The 18,979-nt window shown below is 46.5% G+C and overlaps 1 protein-coding gene and 1 long non-coding RNA gene across 7 annotated transcripts in view; one reads left to right on the top strand and one right to left on the bottom strand.

Moving 5' to 3' along the window:
• Nucleotides 1–18,979, bottom strand: part of LOC102692777 (uncharacterized) — a 148,853-nt gene that overhangs the window by 5,894 nt on the left and 123,980 nt on the right. For all 6 annotated transcript variants that reach the window (XM_015364383.2, XM_069178868.1, XM_015364385.2 and 3 more), the window contains one exon: nt 15,749–15,831. In XM_015364383.2, the coding sequence (XP_015219869.1) occupies nt 15,749–15,831 (83 nt within the window). The remainder of the gene's footprint in view (nt 1–15,748; nt 15,832–18,979) is intronic.
• LOC138223123 (uncharacterized) lies at nt 7,063–18,858 on the top strand. Its single transcript, XR_011181629.1, has 2 exons — nt 7,063–7,226; nt 15,257–18,858. It is a non-coding gene; the product is annotated as an uncharacterized lncRNA (long non-coding RNA).

The following is an 18,979-nucleotide window of genomic DNA, read 5'->3' as shown; positions in this document are numbered from 1 at the left end:
CACCCTACCTGGGGCTTGATTTATCTCTCAGTCTGAGCTTGGCTGACTCTGGTCAGGGGGGATGAATGGGGTGTTTCACAACGCAGTGTGGGGGCTCATAGGAAAGTGTATTTTAGCACAGCTCCAGCTATGTCCCAGAAAGCTTTCTTAAATAATGTGGTGTCAGTGTAAAATCTAAGGCGCACTGTATGAGCAGATCTTGAGAAACATGACAAAGGACGCATGAAGGAAATTTTCATGACTAATTCTCAATTTTTCATTGATTTTTCTTGTGGAGTTTCTTACATATTAGAAACTGAACCTAGGGAATCGAATCAGGGAACAAGAAAAGCAGAAATGTTGCAAACAATCTCAGTGCTGCATGTCATTTATTAGTGCCATTATTACTTATGTTTATAAGGATACAAATCCCACCCCAGTTCAGAAAGAAAAGTGGAAAGAAATATCGAGAGGTTCTTAATAATTCGAAGATTTACAACCCTGAAACCGACTGCATGGGCAAATGTCTCACACTGGAAATACTTGGTGAAAATCAGAAATGGAAAACTACATGGAAGCATTTACACATTCAACATCACCCGTAAAAATGTGAAGGGATTGGAGTGGACTGGAATGCTGGCAGAGGGCCTGCTGCCAGTCCTCAATGCCTAGTGAGGAGCATCTCGGAAAGAATTAACCGTGCCAGCTGCTGCTCGGATTTGTTTCACTTCTTATTAAAAACAAAATACATCAAGAGCACAGAAACATCCTCTCCCCTCTCCTGCGTGTCTGGAGGCTGGGAAGCAGGCGCAGTCACAGAGCAGACTAACAAATCCGCGCTCCTGCTTCCTGTTTGCCTGGAACGGGAGCTTTGTCATAACAAGAGAAAAAAAACGACAGGGGCTGGTGCCAGCCCGCTGAACCGAGTCCTCAGCGATACTTCCGAAGGAATCAATGGGATACGCTGGGGGGAACCGAGAGTTGCGATGGCGCTGGCGATCCACTGGACTGGGGAGGAATCACTAGAGGAACGGAGAGGACAGGCAGACAGCAGGAGAAGACAACGGACAGCTAACGTCTGCGTGGAGGCAAAGCCTTTCAGTAGAAGCTGGGAAGGATGGAGAAACTCGAGCTTTACACCTGCAACACCCAAAGCCGACTAGGATCCAGGCCTTCCTGGACCAGACCTACATGTCAGCGCCGAGAGTCAGGTGGACCTGTGCGACGGTTTGGAAGGGCGCGGAGGAAGAGGGAGAAGAAGACCACAAATTCAAGGGATTTACAGCACAACAAGACTGCTTGTTCCTGCTTATTCCATCAACCAAGTCAAAATGTCAAGAGCCACAACAAACCCCTTCCAAAAACAAAATGTCATCAACGATAAAAGCTGCAAGGTTGTGTGACCGTCGTGGTTCCGCACAGGGCCCGGGCCCTCGCCACTCCTCCCCGCCGGTTCGTTGTGCAACACCAGGGGCGCGAACCCGGGTCTCCGGCGTCACGCAACAGGGAACCAGCTGCATGAGCTAAAGGAGACCGTCCCCAGCCCAGGCGGCTGAGGTCCCTGCTACACTCAGGGAGGGCTCTGACGTCACCTGGTCCGAACTAGCTCCGCTACAGTTGCAGAAGCCGAGCCCTGGCAAAAATATTTCTGAAACGCATTTCCTTCAGTTTCAAAATCCAAACTCTTCTGAGCCACTACAAACTGAGCTGTTGCTTTGGTATCCAGCGCTATGGCAGGGGCTATCCATCCTGGTCCTGTGGACTGGTTAGTTTTCCTTCCAGCCAAACTCTAAATCACACGGCTGAACCCTTAATTAAGATGGTAGTTAATTAAGGATTAATTAAGGATAGGATAAATGTGAATTCTTCAAATTGTTTTCGGCTCAGATAGACATTCCGGAAGTCGCCTTTTAACTAGCGCATTTTGAAAGAGTCTTAAAATCCCCAATGTTCATATCTGAGAGAAAAACTCCTCAGGATATCACTTAGTAAAGAGCTCCCTTGGAACAAAATCCAGGACGAGGTTTAAAGAAACCTTGCGTTACAGCAAACCACTCCTTAAAAGTGGTGACACAAAATGAATAAAGATGTCTATCGCGTTTCACTAAAGAGGGGTGATAATCTGTGGAATTACGAATCCCTTGTTATTTTCTTTCAGAGCAATGTTCCTGTTTTACCAAGAGCCTCCCGATCAATCTGCTGTGCTCTTCCGAACACACAATCAGCGCAATAAAACACAAAAACAAAGAGGCCTACTTATTATTCTGTCGTGACTCCAAGCTGGGAAAAAAAATAATCACAAACATTATTCCTTTCCTCGGGTACAGCTGCAACTAGGAAAGGCTTCTCAGTTATATGTGAGAACAAAAACAAAAGCCATTTGAAAAGCCCTTTTCACTGGCTGCTTCGCAGAGCATCACACAACACGCGGCATTGTCACAGAGGCACCGAAACACATCAGTGAGGGCCGTAATTGTCTTACTGGCCAAACTCATCAGTTCGTGCAAGAATTAATACGAAATACAGAGGACAAGCAAGAACGGAGAACAAAAAAAAAAACAGATCACCACCCGCCCTAAAATAATCACCCACCCTAAAGAAAAAGCCAAATGAGAAAAAAAACACTTTCCCCCTCCAGCCTGAGGTTGTCGGCTGCGATTGATATCGCGGATTATTGTATTTAGACACGTAGCTAACCGAGGTTTCTTGAACAAAAACAACATTCATAACGAAAAGGAAGTACTGATAAAGGACCAGCCAAATGCCGCCCCGACGGCACCGAGCCCAATGGCAACCTGTATGTCGTCTCTACAAGGCAAACGCGATCTCTCCCCGCTCCTTTAAGGAGAGACTGCGCTTGATAGGGGACGAAAGAGGAAGTTAACCGGGGGAAGCTAGTGACGGATGCTGGCTCTTATCGGACCGCGCTGATTAGTGAAGTTGGCAAGCGCTGCTGTTCTCAAATACAGACTAAACCTGGGTCTGGGAGACAATGCCAGACGCCCTCCAGAAATTATTATTCATCCCGAAACCCTTCTGTGGTAGAAAGGGGAGCTTGAACATTTTTCTTCTTTTCCCTTGGCTGCGCTGCACAAGTGGAGCTGCTTTCATTAAAGAAAAGCTGAAAATCAATTACTGCGTTAAGACTTGCACAGCAAGACACTACGATGACAATTATAGAAGACGGATGGACTGGTAACTCTTAATTATTTACTGTGGACAAGTATACAAATGAAACCGATTCCACGGACGCCCCGGAATGTTTTTTTTTCCCTCTCATTTGCCTTTTGTGTGCTCTTGTGCTCTGACGGAGGCTGCTTCCTGCGTCTGTGCTGTAGGCAGGCTGCCGGTGGGAGGGTGAGGGTTAAGCTGCGGTAAGCAGAGGGCTGGGAGTGTCAGATTCCTGCTGCAGGAGGTCGCGGCGCTATTCGATACGCGCCTCGGCTCAGAGCTCAACCCGGGCCTTCTCGCATCGCGCACACTTTCCCCATTAACGGTGCCACTCCCTCGGGCCCTGCTCCGCCACCGTCTCTTTCTCTCTCTCTCATCTCCTCTGCGCTTCGGATCACAGACCTTCGCCAGGCAGCTGAGAAACTCAATACCCTCATTTACAGACAGCCCAAGACATCGCACGTCACCCTCCCTCCCTCCCCTCACATCCCGCAGGCGGCAATAGGAGTTTTACAACGCGCGTTAGCGTTATCTGTCTCTATCAGCTCCAGTCCCAGTGCCACTGCGACAGGGGAGAGCTTAAATCCTGTCAGTTCCCAGCACTTGGAAAGCCCAATCCCTTGTCGTGGGGGCAGGAACTGCACACTCAGCCCCGGTCACTGTGCTTTTGGTGGGCTGGAGTCTAAACAACGCTTGCGATTTTATATTACGTATGTCAACAGCCGTAACCTTGCTCTAGCCTGGTTTCAGAATGAAAACTAAATATAAAACAGGCAATTTGGAGATAGCTCTGTCGACGTCTTCAGTGTTGCGCAGGGTCTCCAGAGAGCGCTATCCGTGCTTATAAATACACGGGCTCGGAGCTCCAGTCTGAGAGAACGGGAAGAAGTCTCCTGACGTATTAAAGTCATTCTCACCTCTGTCTCCCCAGACGTACCCCCACGCCACGTAACTCGCACACGTTACCCGTTTTCTTCCACTTTAAATTTCACCCTCGTCCTCTTTTGCATTTCGTGCATTTGCGTGACAGAGAACGCCACTACGTGATATACCCTGCTGCTGATTTTATCAAATGTTTACCTGCACTCCCGGTTTTCAATAAACTCGTTTCTTATTAGCCTACGCTGCCCTCTGGCACAGACGAAACATTTTATTAAGGAAATCCACTCACTTCATTACAATTCACGAATGTTTTCATGCTAGCCCTTTTAATGTTTTTTTTTTTTGACGGCCTTGGCTTCTGTGCTTTAACCTATTAAAAACGAGGGTTTTGTTTTCAAAATAACGCGAGCTCGCCTCTAGGGGAAGCAGCTCTTCAAACTGTTTGGCTGGGATGAGCAGACTGCCCCTAGCTGCACGGTAATCCTCCGTGCATTCCGCCGCCACGCTCCACGGCAGCGCTTTGAACGAGCCTCCTCTCACGCCTCTTGAAGCGATTCGCTCCGTTTTGTTTTTTTTTTTACAATACTCTTATTTTTTTTTCTCTCCCGGAGTGCCTTTTCCCCACCTCTCACATAAGTAGCACGCCGTTCCCCCGCCGCCCCAAAAAAAAAAAACAGCGCACGGAAAAAAAAAAAACAATAGTAAGGGGGATTTAAAATGCTGATTCTCTCTAAACTAAACTAAATAAAAAAAGTAAGACGAGAGTAAAAGGCCTTCCAGTCTAGCATTAAACCCTCTGATATTGTGCCTCGCCTCCCGAGTCGCCCTAGGCATCAGAGTCTCATGCTTCTGTTCAGCTCCCACAGCGAGCCTCCGGCCCTGCTAATCCCCAGCGCTTTGTCACCACCTCCCCAGCCTCACTGACGCTCAGCCTGTCCGTCTGCTTATCTCTCCACTCTACTAAGGCTGCCCTAAGCCTTCCTTTCCTCCCCTGATCTCGCCGCACAGACAGCGCTGAGTGACTGCCGCCTCTCGCTCCCGTGCGTGTCAGAGGGAGGGGAGGGGGCCGGGTGGGGTGGGCGCTCCGGAGTGCGCGAGAGGGCCCGAATTCCCCTTTCTCCGTGAGCGTCTGGGGCCTGAGATCAGACCCGCGCCGCCGCCCTCAGCCACACTGCAAACACAGCTGGATTGAACTAACAACACAGGGGCAGCCAAGGCTGCCTGACGACACTCGCAGCGCTGCAGTCTGCACCATAATCCCCTTTGATCAGCAAAGCTGGGGTCGCTGTGGGGTCAGCGCTGACAGGCGGCTGTCCAAGCGAAGGCTGACAACGAGAAATTTATCACACGGCCCGCATGTCCTCCGTCCAGCTCTGTTTTCCCTTCTCTCCCCCCCCCCCTTTTTGCTGCGGCCGCCCCCCCATCAACTCTCTCCCCTCATTCCCAAGGAACATCTGTGTGTGATTGGAACATGGCATAAATTATTTCAGAGGCTGCTGGAAACACTGGCTTTCAGTCTCTCTTTAGTTTCTAAAGCTGCGGCACTGGAAAGGCTCTGTCAGCTTCGGAGTGTTTGCGCTAACACGCACACACCGAGGCGCGCACACTCCCCCCTCACACACACACAAATACTAAGTGGCCGGCGCGCATAGCTGTTTGGTTACTAAGCGTCTGAGAAGGAGTACCTCGCTGGAGCTGACAGGAACCAATGGGATTAGTGCCCAATCAGTAGGAAGACCGGACACACAATGAGGAGCGCAGGATTACAGAAAAGAATTCCACTCGTGTAAGGTATTATTGCAGGGGCGATTACTTCTGCTGCTGATAACGCACGGGGAAAAAAAGAAGCAAAAGAAGGCCGGCTCATGTAAGAAATGATATTCCCCACCTTTTCGCTTCAGGAATGCCAGGGAGGAAGACGGACGCCGGCCGTCGAAAACAGCGGTCACACTCGCCGAGGTCTGACCCCGGCGCTTGCAGTCCGTGAATCCCTCCCTCGTGGCCGTGACCGCAGTGGTTACACGTACACAGGCTTGTGTTCGCTTCGTTACATAAGAGCAACAAAGCTTCCGAAACTGGGCTTTCTTCCTAGAAACCTTCCAGTCCTACTGGAAGGGATTATCTGTATATTTACCCTTATTCCAATCTATCCACGGGCGCAAATACAGAGTCTGCCTACATTATGAAAATAATGTTTTAGTTTTTTTCTAAAAAAGTTCCCAATCATTCCCAACTAATTCCCTTATTTATTCCTGGCTTCATTCATTTCTTCTGGAGTGTATTAGAAGTACCACTTAATATCAAATATTTTATCATCAATAAATAATGCAGGAGTGTCTTTAGAGGTACAATCTTAGAGGCCTATTAAGATTCATATCTACAAATATGGAAAATACTATCACTCACAGTAACCAAGGAGTCTTGGTACCCACCCTTAATTTTTTGGCTTTCACTTGCAGAACACCGCCTGAGCTCATTCTGCACAGCTTTAAACCGGGGGATGGAAGTATATGCATCGATACGCAGAGTACAACAAACTGTGTTTCACATTAGCGAAGCAAGGATGCTAACAGGTCTTTGAATACGTGAAAGCAAAAACACCCAGTTACTAAAAATGAGACAACTTTCCTTCACGTGTCAGGCACCCCGTAGATAAAAAGAACAGATTTTTGCATGTCTAATCTGTTAAACAGAATCTTTAAGGAAGTTACGGCACGCCACACGCAGACTAAGACTAACAGTGCAGCCAGGACGATGAATATTTAAATGAAGGAGCCTGCGAGAGACTGTGAACCAGAGTGTTGTGAGGCTGGTATAATTTATTAATACCAGCAGTGGGAGAGATAAAGAGATCGGCTGTGTACACAACACAGAGAGGTGGCTGGTATGCGCGGGGTTCAGCTGCAGAAGACAGCAGTGGCGTGCGATATCACAGGCAAATGCCAAATCACTTAAAAGCCCAGCATTCTTGTCAGACTGCTTCTAAATATAGACAATACATCCATTATTAATCAGAGTATCCGGTGCCGATGAGGGGTTGAAGCACGTGCCCGTCTTTGCATACCCTCTCTCCCTTGCTCCTTAAAACAAATTAACCAAAGGGGACACAGGGAAGAGAGGAGCCCTGGACAGGAAGACCACTAGGCACTGTCGCAGAAACACGAGACAGCGTTTCGGCCATCTTCTGCTGAAAGGTAGGAGAGACCCGGAATCGCTGAAGCTTGCTATGGGCATGTACTGCAAGACAAGAGCTTCGCTTTGTCAGAGAAAGAGAATCCGACCAACTAATTCTTGACAGCCCCTTTGTAATTAACATCAAAAAACCTTTGAACCAGAAAATATATGCTACCTCACCCCTGAGCTTCTACATTTCATTTTCAGGATTTGCTTTGCATCGTCCTTTCATTTTTCTGCTACCATTACCCTGAAAACGTGAACAAGCTCGTTGCACCTGGTGAAGAATTACCATTACTTTCTCCTCTTAACTGTTTGTCATCTCTAATGCAATCACGGTTACATTTTGTTTTAATTGTTACAACTCAAACAGCGCAGTTAATTCTATTTGTAGCTGACCACAACCCTTCTGCTTCCTTCCTACACATAATATGTTAATGCCTGCCTGTCGTTTTACACCCCGCCATGTGTTATAATTTGTCATGTTTGCTTTAATTTTTCATGAGCTGCTTGTATTTGACTCCCAAGTGCATTGTATTATACACACTCCTCTTCTGTAAAAGTCCCATGACTGACCAATAAAACTCCACAAATGTTATCATTTTGGTCTTGGCTAAGGTAGGGTGGGCTTCCTGTAAAAAAAGGCACAGGTAGGATTACGATTGTTCATAACATCTGAGAAACTGAAAAAAAAAGAACTCTCAAGAGCCCATAAATGACAGTGCTGACATTTTTAATGCTAGAGTTTGCTGCAGGCACAGAGAGACGGGTTTCCAGAATGACTAAATATCACTTGCTGTATGGCCTTGTTCTTAAAGCTAAATCTGTATTTGAAGAATTTCAAAGAAGTGGAATTATAAATGTGGTAGTCTTGATTAAAAAAAAACTGACATAAAAGGAAAACAAAATAGAAAAAAAAAACATTCGCAAGATAATGCCATTAACAGCACAAAATAACAGCTGGCTTCTAAAGAAACATGGGTCTCCTTAATGCACCCGTATTGTAAAATGTCTTCATGGCCATGTCAATAGCAGCAGTAGCTATTATGTTCTAAGGGGCTGTGATGAAAATCACTGCATGGCTGAGGGTCTGCACCTACAGTGAAAATGATATTTGAGGTCTCGGCCGACAGACAGCGTGAGAGAGGAGGAAACAGAAAGGAAAGGCAGAGGGAGAACCGTACGAACAGCAAAGTGAGGGAGATGAGTGTTAATGGAAACCGTTTCCCCCCACCCCCAACCTGTTTGCGATCCTTCCTAGCTTTGTGAGATGAATAATTACTAGCACTCAGAGCCTCCGTTCCTCATTTTTCACAGCCTTGCCGAGAAATTATCTTCTGAAAAGCGCAAGATCTTCTGCACTGACTGTGCTTCAGGCTTCTGGTTTAAAAAAAAAAAATCCCCTTGGTGAGGCAGCCTACCGGTCTGGCTGGCCCTGGGTTTTACAGCCAGCGTGCTCGAACAGGCCCTGCGATGACCAGCCAGAGTAAAGCGCAACCCGAAATGAGCAGAAACGCTCCCACAGGTCTGGAGAGATCTCGGAACGCCGGGGAATCTGCTCTTGTAACGAACCCAAGAGACAACGTGTGGCAAAAAAAAGAGACAATCTAGGGGGCAAAAAGAAGAGAACTGACACGCAAACGGTTGTTACCAGATGAAAGGGGAATTCACAAAGCCTACCACTTCAAAGAGATATTAGCATTTTTTTTTCTAAAAGGAGAAAAATACTCACAATTATTTTTTATAAAAGCCATTCAATTAAACTGTCCTTGTCCGTGCTGATTCTGCGGTTCAAAGCTCCAGCCATTTAGTATTTTAATAGCCCTGAGGAAGGTAGTTGTTTGTTAGTAAACTTCATCTTTTAGTATTAAGAGTGAATCTTAAATGCTCCTCTGGTTAAAGAGTAGAAAGCATTAAGATCCTTAAGTTAGAATGAAATAATTAGGTGATTAAAGAGATCAATGAAAGAAAGGCAAGTGAGGGGAAGACAAAAATCAGTACAGCTACTGGGCCTCGGGGAAAAGAATCAGGTGACCTTCAGGAGTTTTCTTACTCCTAGACTTTAGAGAGAGACTATAGATTTGTCTGCTTTTAAACGAACTTCAGTTGCTCGCAACTGCTAATAAGCTAAAACCAAGGAATATGAGCAAAGTAATTCCCCTTTAGGGAGCAACACCGCAGAGATTAATATGCAATCGTTGGGCGGCAGGATTTAGATCTCCTGCTGTTTAGATCAAAACAGACTGCAGTATGTCTCTCACCTCTGCGATCGTGCCAGTTTCTGAAGCACTTTCTGACTTGCATTAGCCTGGCGCTTCAGCGCTGAAGCCCTGCCAGCTCTGAAACCCCGTGGGACAATGTCACGGCAGAGAGAGTCAAGCCCCGAGTCCAAGCTTGCGCAGCAGCAGCAGAGGGGGGAGTCATGGGTGTGTGTGTGTGTGTGTGGGGGGGGGGGGGGGGGGTGAGCGAGTCCGCGCACGGGTTAATCCCAAATCCTCGCCCAACGAAACAATGTAATGAACAGCTGTCACAGTAGGTGGGTAGCTGGGGCTGGGGGGGGGAAGGCAGTCAGAGGGAAAAAAAACCGAAGCATTTTCTCTCCATGCGACCAACAGCTGGTATTGAATTTGCATGTGTTTGTCAGTGTGTGAGAGCGCGCGCGCCTGTGTCTGTGCTCGGCGCTCAGTCTCATCGCTGCACAGCCCCGGCTCTTCATCCTCTCCATAAGCCCTGTTTAGAAGAGCTTTCTGCATCTAAATTACTGTGAAAATAATCCCCCAGTGCTCTTGATGAGAGCTGACCTTTGGTGCACCCGAATGGCACGCAAACAGAACTGCGGGGCTGTGACAACTGCTTTACATGCTTGGGAGGCCTGAAACTCGATGTGATCGCGAGGCAGACGGCGAAAGAGAAAAGAGAGAGAGAAAGAGGAGATTGAGGAGGGAAGTCAATTCATTTTTATGTGATTTTTTTTAAACAAGAAGGTCTATTGACTGGAAAAAAAGAGCAATCAGGGCTTTATATTTCGAAAACTGGATATGTCAGCCTAAGGTCTGAGAGACATTAGCGTAGGCAGAGCTTGGCTGGGGAGGCTGTGGGTTCAGTGTCAGGCCAGGACTGGCGTGACGTGAGTGTAAGTGCTCTCAGGTTGAGTGGCTGCCTGTGCAGCTGGCCTGTAAATTGTCCTTCATTAGGAGACGAGGCGAAGGGGCCCCCGAGAGAGAGAGAGACTCGCAGAGAGATCGCCAGCTCCCGCAGGGACCCTGGAACAGGACCTCAGCCTGCGCAAGGTGGCCTGTGGGGCTTCGAACCATATGGCACAAGGGCTAGGTGTCTATTTAACGCTTCATTTAAGGAAATTCCACAGAAAGGGAACGGCTAGCGTGTTCAAGATCAAATTAAAATGCAGTGATCCATATTTAACTAGGGGTGTGGAGACCAGAAGTTTGCTGTTTCATAAAGGAAGATGAACACTTTTAGTGATGTGAAGCTCAGAACATGAGTCATGATTGCTTAAATAACCGATGCCAGGCTCTGTCTCGCAAGTTTCGTGATGGTGAAATTTGCCCTTGTCTTTTTATTGGCTGCTTAAAGGAAACGTGTGAACAAATCAACTGAATGAACAGAACGTCACATGCTACTCAAGCTTATTTGTTATGTGACAATTTGAAACGTTTGGTTCTGCATCCATTATAGCATGCAAACTATTATCAAAGAAAAAAAACAATAAGCACTGCTTCCTTTAATCCAGTGATGTATTTAATCTTAAAAAGGATTTTTAAACTCCTAAAAATATCTTCCTAAAATATGTAACTGTTACATTTGCTATAGTTAAGCAAAAACATCCTGGACCTCTCATTTGAGTGGCACAAGAGCAGGCTGAGCTCAGTGACTGCAGGTTCGAGCCCAGTTCATGTCACTAACCAGCTGGGATTAAATCTATAGATGATACAGAAACAAGGCCAGTGGCAAACACAGACACAGGGGAATGGGAATTAGCAAAGCCTTAAAGTTAGTGACTGAGCAGGCACGTTGCAAACGACACTGAACATTAAGTGCAAAGTGGGCTGGAGCTGTGGTGAGCATTGCTGGGACCCTGGGCTCAACTCCAGACCTGGGGTGCTATCAGCGTGGTTATCTTGCACAGTCTAAAGACATACTGGCAAGTTAATTGGCCTCTGGGCAAATTGGCCCTGGTGCGAGTGTGTGTATCTTTGTGTGTCCTCTCCAGGGTGTAGCCCAGCCTGCACCTGTAGCTTGCCAGGATAGGCTCCAGCTCCCCTGCGACCCTGTACTGGATAAAATGGTTTAGAAAGTGGAAGGATGGATAGATGGGTGAAAGTGCAGGGCGATTCAAACTGGAAGTAGGATGCACTGTACATACTGCATGGGTGATCCACAGCTGCTGAAGGTACAGTACTCACGGACGTGTGTCTATACAAAAGTATGCAAAAATGTTTCATTTACTTACTAGACTCAAGCTTTAAAATACACTATAACAAGAATATTGTGTTCAGTTCTCGTCACCATAACACAAAAGGGATATTATAGCCCGAAAAGGAGAACAGGAATGATTTCTGAGATTCAGAAATGAGATTTCTGGTCTCAGGGGATTATCATATACAGAAATCTTAAAGGAACTAAGCCTCTTCAGTCTAGAATAAAGACAAGAGACGGGAGATTTGATTGGAGGAAGATCCAAAGCTATGGTTCATCCAGGGGACTGTTTCACATTCCATATCAGGGACACAGAGTCACCAGTGAAATCGAAAATGGAATTGTTTGGAACCGGGAATAGGAAATTATTTGACTAGATTATTTTACTAAAGAAATGAGGGTGTCTGGAACAGTCTTCCCAGCCAAGTGATTGAGGCCCAAAAGAGCTAGAAGGCCTGATGTATGGCCTCCTCTTGTTATCAGACCTGACTCTGAGGTAATGTTCCATTTCATTTTAAAATGCATATCCATCTAAAAGCAAGCCATCCTTTGCTTAAGTACAGATACACAAAGCACATACGAGAGCCACAAACAGTGAAGACACTAAATGACTGCAGCACAAGTAAGGAGAGGCTAACGTATAGGACAAAGGCAGACGGATACGCTACAAAGGGGACTTTATCAAGAGGACTCCAAGGTGCACTGTACAAGTAAGAAGGCCATGGTATTACAAACAGAATTTGCTTCATGAAGGACAATTCGAACACTGCTAATAAAGTATGCCAAATTTGATCATTGTGGAGGGGTGATGGACAAGTCCCGACCACTGAATTCCAGCTAAGCCCCCCGTCTGGCAAAAGCTGCAGCTACAGCACGAGAACTGGGTCTGAAAATCACACACCATGAACGCCTCATTAGAGGCATGAAAAGACTTCCTGGACTGGAAGGAGAGTAATGTGTGTCCCAGGGTTGACTGAGTGCATTTCCTGTATGTCGCTGGCTTTCCTGCAGGCTTTTGCTATTTCAAACACTTTATCATGCAACTGAAAGGCTCTAAGAAGTGAACTGAAAAGACTCAGCAAATCACTGCAGCAAAAACTGTTGGATAATTAATTAAATATAATCTTCTGTTCCTGCCGCATATTCGTGGATTTGTAACAAAAGTACCAACACGCAAGTACTGTCTGTAACTTAAAGTGCCACACATTTTTAAGATGACCAAAATCTAACTTTCTGACTTGAAGACATTTCCAACAGATTTAAAGACAGAACTGTAAACACCCTAAAACCAGTAATTTTTGAGTGAACAGTTAAGTCTAATTCAGACGCTACAAGGTTTTTAACTATGAAAAGACTTACACAAAACACTGAGAGTAACAACAGGGATACGACAACACATTCAGAAAACTCCCACAGAGAGCGATTCCTGTGAGCATGGTGAGGTTCTGAAAGCTACATCAGTTTTGCACTGTAGAGGTCTGATCCGCTCAAAAGCAAAAAATGCCCATCAAAGAAAACTCAATATTCTATACCGTGTATATGTACTTTAGTGGAGAGTGACTAAAATGCAAAAATCATAAAACGAGATTACAGCACAATATTTATATTTTGAGCAACTTAGAGGCCGAGACTTCACTCAAGCTTCTGTTTTTAACAGGGTGACCTGAAAAAAACGAGTTACAAGACTCGACCTCCGATTTACAACTTGGCTTTACAGCAATGCACGCCCTCCAGATCTTTACAGTGACTACTAGCACAGGGTAGAGATCTGTCAGTCTCAGCCCCGGAGCAGAACAGACTTTCTTCTTGTGCAGCACGGGACAACAGCCGAGCAAAAGCCTGCCAATTCTGTGTGTGGCACCTGCCACCATTTCTAATGTGTGCCCGCTCTCTGAAGTGCCTCATGGCACCGTCACCAAAGGGCAGATTCAGAAGAGAGGAGGAAAAGCGAAACTGGCCCTGCTTTCTCGCACTCTCTCTGAAGGACGGTGGTGCTACACAGTTAATTTTCAGCCTGTTAGGAGCCCCCGCTGTTCTTTAGAATTCCTGCTCTGGCTGGGATTGTGAAATTAAAGAGGCAGCAGCAGCTGATTGGAGGAATTAGCACTGCATCCTCTGCTCCTTCTGATCAAATTCAGTTTCCCAGCTCCGAGTGCAGCGCTACCAGGAACAAGTGGCCTTTTTCTGTGGGTGCGTGCTGCCTGTCTGCGCACTGTGCGAGCGAACCTGCGGATGTGTGTGTGTGCGTGGGCTCGTCCGTCACTCACGCTGAGCTCCTGAAAGCTCTCACTTTGACAGGAAAGACAGGAAACACCTACCAGAGCGAGGTCTTTGAGAGGCCCGTGTCAGGAGTGGAGGACGGCAATTCTTTTAATGTACACTTTCCTGCCAAGCGAGGCGGGTGTTTAGTGACGAGAGGTTCTCGCTTCGTTTCGTTTTCAATGACGGAATCAGATGTATATAATGGAAGGCGATGGATTCAAATCCCCCCCCCCGCAATGCAAAAACAAACCAACTGCCCCCCCCAAGTGTAATAGAAACAAACGAAGGAAAACGTTTGGGGCTCTAGAAGAATTCACAAATGTCAAACGGTGTCTGTGGGGAGCGTCTGCACCACAGTACGGAGGAGGACGTGTCTGTGCATATCGGAAAAAGTGTGCTGTAACAGAGCGGGCCTTGCGTGTTGGAGAACGCAATCTGTGCAGAGAGTGTCATATGTCTGTACATCAGCGCAGGCTGCTTACTGCCTGTGAGCGTGTGTGTGTTCTTCTTGCTGCTTGTGCATGCCTGTGTAGTCCGCGTCGGCCCTTTCTGGTACAAATCGGTAGCGTCCTCAAGGGGAAAAATCAAATGCAATGATTTTTCTGCGCAGCCAGTCGGACAGTTCCACGGCCCGGACTCATCTTATTAATAGCAGCCTGAATGAATAATACAGACACTGAGAGCGCGATTGGATTAAATCCCTTGTGCTAGGAATTACATAGCGCGCCACTCGACTTGGCGTCTTTTGCTGTGCCTCCTGTTTGCGGCTGACGTGCTCAGGAAATGGCAGGTCCCTGGAACGGCCCCTCAGACTGCAGGGGCCGAGGAGCCAGCGATGTGGAGTGAGGTGGCCGGGCGGCTGTGGGACTCAGCCAGGGGCTTTGGGGAGCTGCGACCCTGCAATTGACCCAAGTCCAGATTAACATTTGCCTATAAATAGTGAGCCACTGGAGCTAATCACTTAGTTACCCTTCATCTTGTCACTCAAACTCCCTGGGGGGAAGTGAGGCGGCACTGTGCATGCTAAGAACTATTAATATTCAAAAACAGGCAGCCCCTTGGCCAGGCACTCAATGCGGCAATCACAACAGAGCAGATACCTTACCTAGACCTCAGCCTTGGAGGATCTTGCCTGGGAATTAGGCTCCACATAATAAGCAATGCCTGACGGTGCTAACGTACTGGGCTCGGCCAGGAAAGTCAAATGCATAAAAAAAAATCATCAAAGCAGCAAGAAGAGGATTTGGGGAAACATTATTAACATGCTCTATGGGCAATAACACAGCAAAAAAAAAACACACACACAGCATTAATGAAGAGAAAAGATAAAAATCCTTGCTTCCTTTCACAGACAAAAGCCTGTTCCTAAAGACAGAGTGTGCTCCGACTGAAGAGGAACCAGCCAGGCAGCTGAAGGAGGTATGTGTGATGGCGCTCGCTTTGAGGAAACACCCCTCGACTCTCTGAGCTTTGGTGCTGCTTTGGAAAATTGTGAATCCCACATGCAGACTTGCCACTGAAGGCAGCGCTGGACTGTTAAGAAAATGTCACGTTGGCACATGAGGATGAGAGCCCCCAGAAAAGCTTAAACAAAAAAACAGCATGGAAACAACAGGCTAGTGCATCTACACAATCCACATTTGCAACTGCTTTTCTCTCCACCCGGCTGCAATCTTTGAACTGCAATAAATACAATCTTGGCAGAGGGGGGCGAAAGGCATAAGCCGGCAGACTACAGGAACGAATAACTCAACGCCGTTATTTTAAGGCCCGCTGGAAAACGAGTGTGGAAGACGTGCGTGTCTTGGGTAAATGGAACGAGGCAGACATGTTCAGGCCTTACCTGTTAATGAGGGGGAAGAGAGACACCAGCAAATACACTGATGGATACCACTTCAAGGGCTTGATTTCCTCTGCCAGCGAGACCTGTAGAAACAAGAAACTGTCACCTCTCGCTACTGATGGGCACCGCTAGGCACTGCCCCAGCCATGCTGACAGCCTGCTCGATTGGAAGAAAGACAGCAATTCAGAACTCGAGAGCATGAGGGATCAGTGAATACACAATCTATACACAACTCCTGAGGGCTTTATCAAACAATAACAGTTGTTCATATTTGCTGTTGTTTTTAACAGTGGGGCTGTTGAGAACTGGGATATTTCTGAGTTGATAATTTTTTTCATTAATATAAATGATTTTAAAAGAGGGAGACCGTACGTAATGCACCCATTAGAAATATCGGTGTCTGCTCTAAACAGTCAGCCACACGTGTTGAGCGCAGTGTTTTTTTGTAAAAGGCTGTTACTGCGAGGCCATTAGGAGATCCCGAACAGTGTGTGGGAGTCTCTTCAATGCGCTCTTGTCTTCTGAAAGACGTGAAATGCCTGTGATAAACCTGTATCAACGTCTCCTAAGCGAATTCACAAAGATGCTGTTATAGCCATTTGAAAACCAAAGCTATATTCTCAAATAGGTGTGGCGTTTTGGCGTTACTTGTTTCTCTGAACGTCAACGAAAGCAACACAAAAAGCCAAAGGATGGAAAAACCCGGATTCAAGCATCTTTGGCACATCTGGTAAAATCTTTCGCCCTTGAAATGTCTCGTTTTCCAAGTCTGTACAGGCAAGAAGCAGCTGCCGAAACGCATACAGAAATAGCCATACATTCTGACGCGTACGAAACTGCAGCCCGCGCCGAGAGACCCTACACGCACAAACATACACAGATCCAAACAGACGCTCGTAAAAAAAGAATGAAAAATAAAGCCCCCCTCGCCGCACACCACACACACGCGCGGCAGCAGACACAGACACACAAACACTCTGCCAATTAGGAGCGCAGCGGCCGCCCCAGAGAAAGCTCCACCCGGTAGCCGCAGATCCCCTACAGCCAGCACATTCATTATTAATAGGGCTGGGAAAGGCTCCGAGGAGATCACTCAGCGGAGCGCCGTGGAGGTGAAGCAGCACATCAAACACTGACAGGCTTTTGCAAAACTATTCCCTTTGTTCAGTACAAAAAAAAAAGTAATAATGAAGAAAAAAAAACCCGCAGCACAGGGAGCGCAAATTCCACAGCTCGAACCCCGAAAAAGAAACTGAGCAGTACAAGTCCCGATTTTCTGCAAACTTGTGACGACTGTTCAATTTTTGCATCAAACGGAACACGCGGGATTTTGTTAACCAGCAATTAATCGTAACGTCTTTCGGACCAATCAATTGATTTAGTTTGCAAAGTGCATATCATGCAAGATCTGTACTGCCCTTTTTTTTTAGTTTCTGCTGCACCGCGTAGCACAAGGTTTGCATAAGAAACGAACCGGTCCTTTCCAATTTATATCGGCATGAGAGAAACACTGACCACCGCGTCATTTGGTTAGACACAGGAAAAAAAAAACCACAAAACTTTGACACAAGCCTTTTTTCTTAATTAAAGTGGAGAAAATATCCATCAAAATATTCTTATACATTACCAGGATGATTAAGAATATGAATATAAGACATAGACTGGCCATTAATCCAACGGGTTTGACACCAGGAATGCTTTGTTTTAATAACCTGTAACACCCCTCAATATCTCATTTCTGCCTCACCGCCCCTGTGCTTGAATCATACCCATAACTACAGTCAGGCAGAATGTCTGTACAGTAAGTATAATCTTCATATTCTCCAGATTGATTTATACATACATATACACACTGTGCTGGGGTGATAAGTACCACAACAAAGCACAGATGAATATTCAACTATAACTGCATATCTATGAATGAAACACCCGTCTCACTGTTTGTATATGTGCCTATGTGTACTTGCCTGCCACTCATACAGATATCCATGAAGGTGGCTGGTTACAACAAGGAGTATCAGAGAAAGCAGACGGCATATCCGCCTCGCTAAGATTATTTTTTACCCTTTTTACTTAGAATTCAAACCCTGGGAGTACATCAAACAGCACACAGGAAGAAAACTGAAATTTAAACACTTAGGTAGCAGAGTATTAAAAACTTTCCCACCTCTCTATTCATTAATTGCCCCCAAAACATGCATACATACATAGCAACGTGAAATTCACAGAGTGCCTGCTGTCTAGTCACCTTTCCGTGATTGTCTTTTTAAACCCTAGAGAGTAGCAGGTACGCCACACAGAACAAGACTCTTCACAAGTAACTCAGGTGATTACATTACCTACAGAAAGCAGTCATAGACATCGCACTAGTTGCAGGGCAGTTGTTTTTAGTTTCTGCAGAAGGCAGGTCGGTTATGACTAACATAATTGGAGCAGATTCAGTCAACGGCTGCTATATGTCAAACAGATCGTTACTGACTTAAAAAAAAATAATGGTAAAGGAGGCCTGTGGAGACTGGAGTCTCTGCACCTCCCTAATTGCAGGTGCGTGCGGTCTCAGAAAACAGCTGCTGGGCATGTTCCAACTGCAGCGAACTACAAACCCTGCCGTTTAGCTCCATGCTGCCTCCTGCTGGCAGGGAGGGGGCATGAGTGAGCTGCCATCTCCAGTCGCCGGTGATTGAAAGTCCTGAGGATTCCAGTCTGGCAAGACAACAGTACAAGACGCGGTCCTGCAGTTCAGCCTCTTTACTGAAATTCCCAATGCACCTTCCTGCTCCTGCGTTTCAAACGAGGAAGGGGGGAAGGGAGGGGTTGACCTCGCAGATTTTATGCACACACTTCACCACGTGTTTGGAATGACATGGCTGAAGGAGAGGACATTCAGTTTCCGAACGTCTGAGAGGCACTGAGCACTCTTGTGGGCGAGGAACCACACAGCTCTGAATTATTGATTGCGTTCAGAGCACTCAGCCGGCCTCTCTCCTCTCCACTCTGTGCTGCAGACTGAAGGCTGCTTTCCATTTCCTTTTATGAGGGCACGTATTAAAGCCAGCCAGGCACACTGGTGGCCTTAAAAAAAAGAAATAAATAAACAGCTCAGAAAGGCCCCCTGGTGTGCCATTGTTTTTTCAATCACTGAGAGCCTTGCACCACCGTTTCCTACCTGCAGTTAAAAATTATGGCTCCAGATTAGCTGACACCCTAGAGTTTTATTATTCAACCATAAA

This window comes from Lepisosteus oculatus, chromosome 15 (genome assembly GCF_040954835.1).
Source record: "Lepisosteus oculatus isolate fLepOcu1 chromosome 15, fLepOcu1.hap2, whole genome shotgun sequence".
Lineage (NCBI taxonomy): Eukaryota > Metazoa > Chordata > Actinopteri > Semionotiformes > Lepisosteidae > Lepisosteus > Lepisosteus oculatus.
This window is presented reverse-complemented; position numbering and strand designations above follow the sequence as displayed.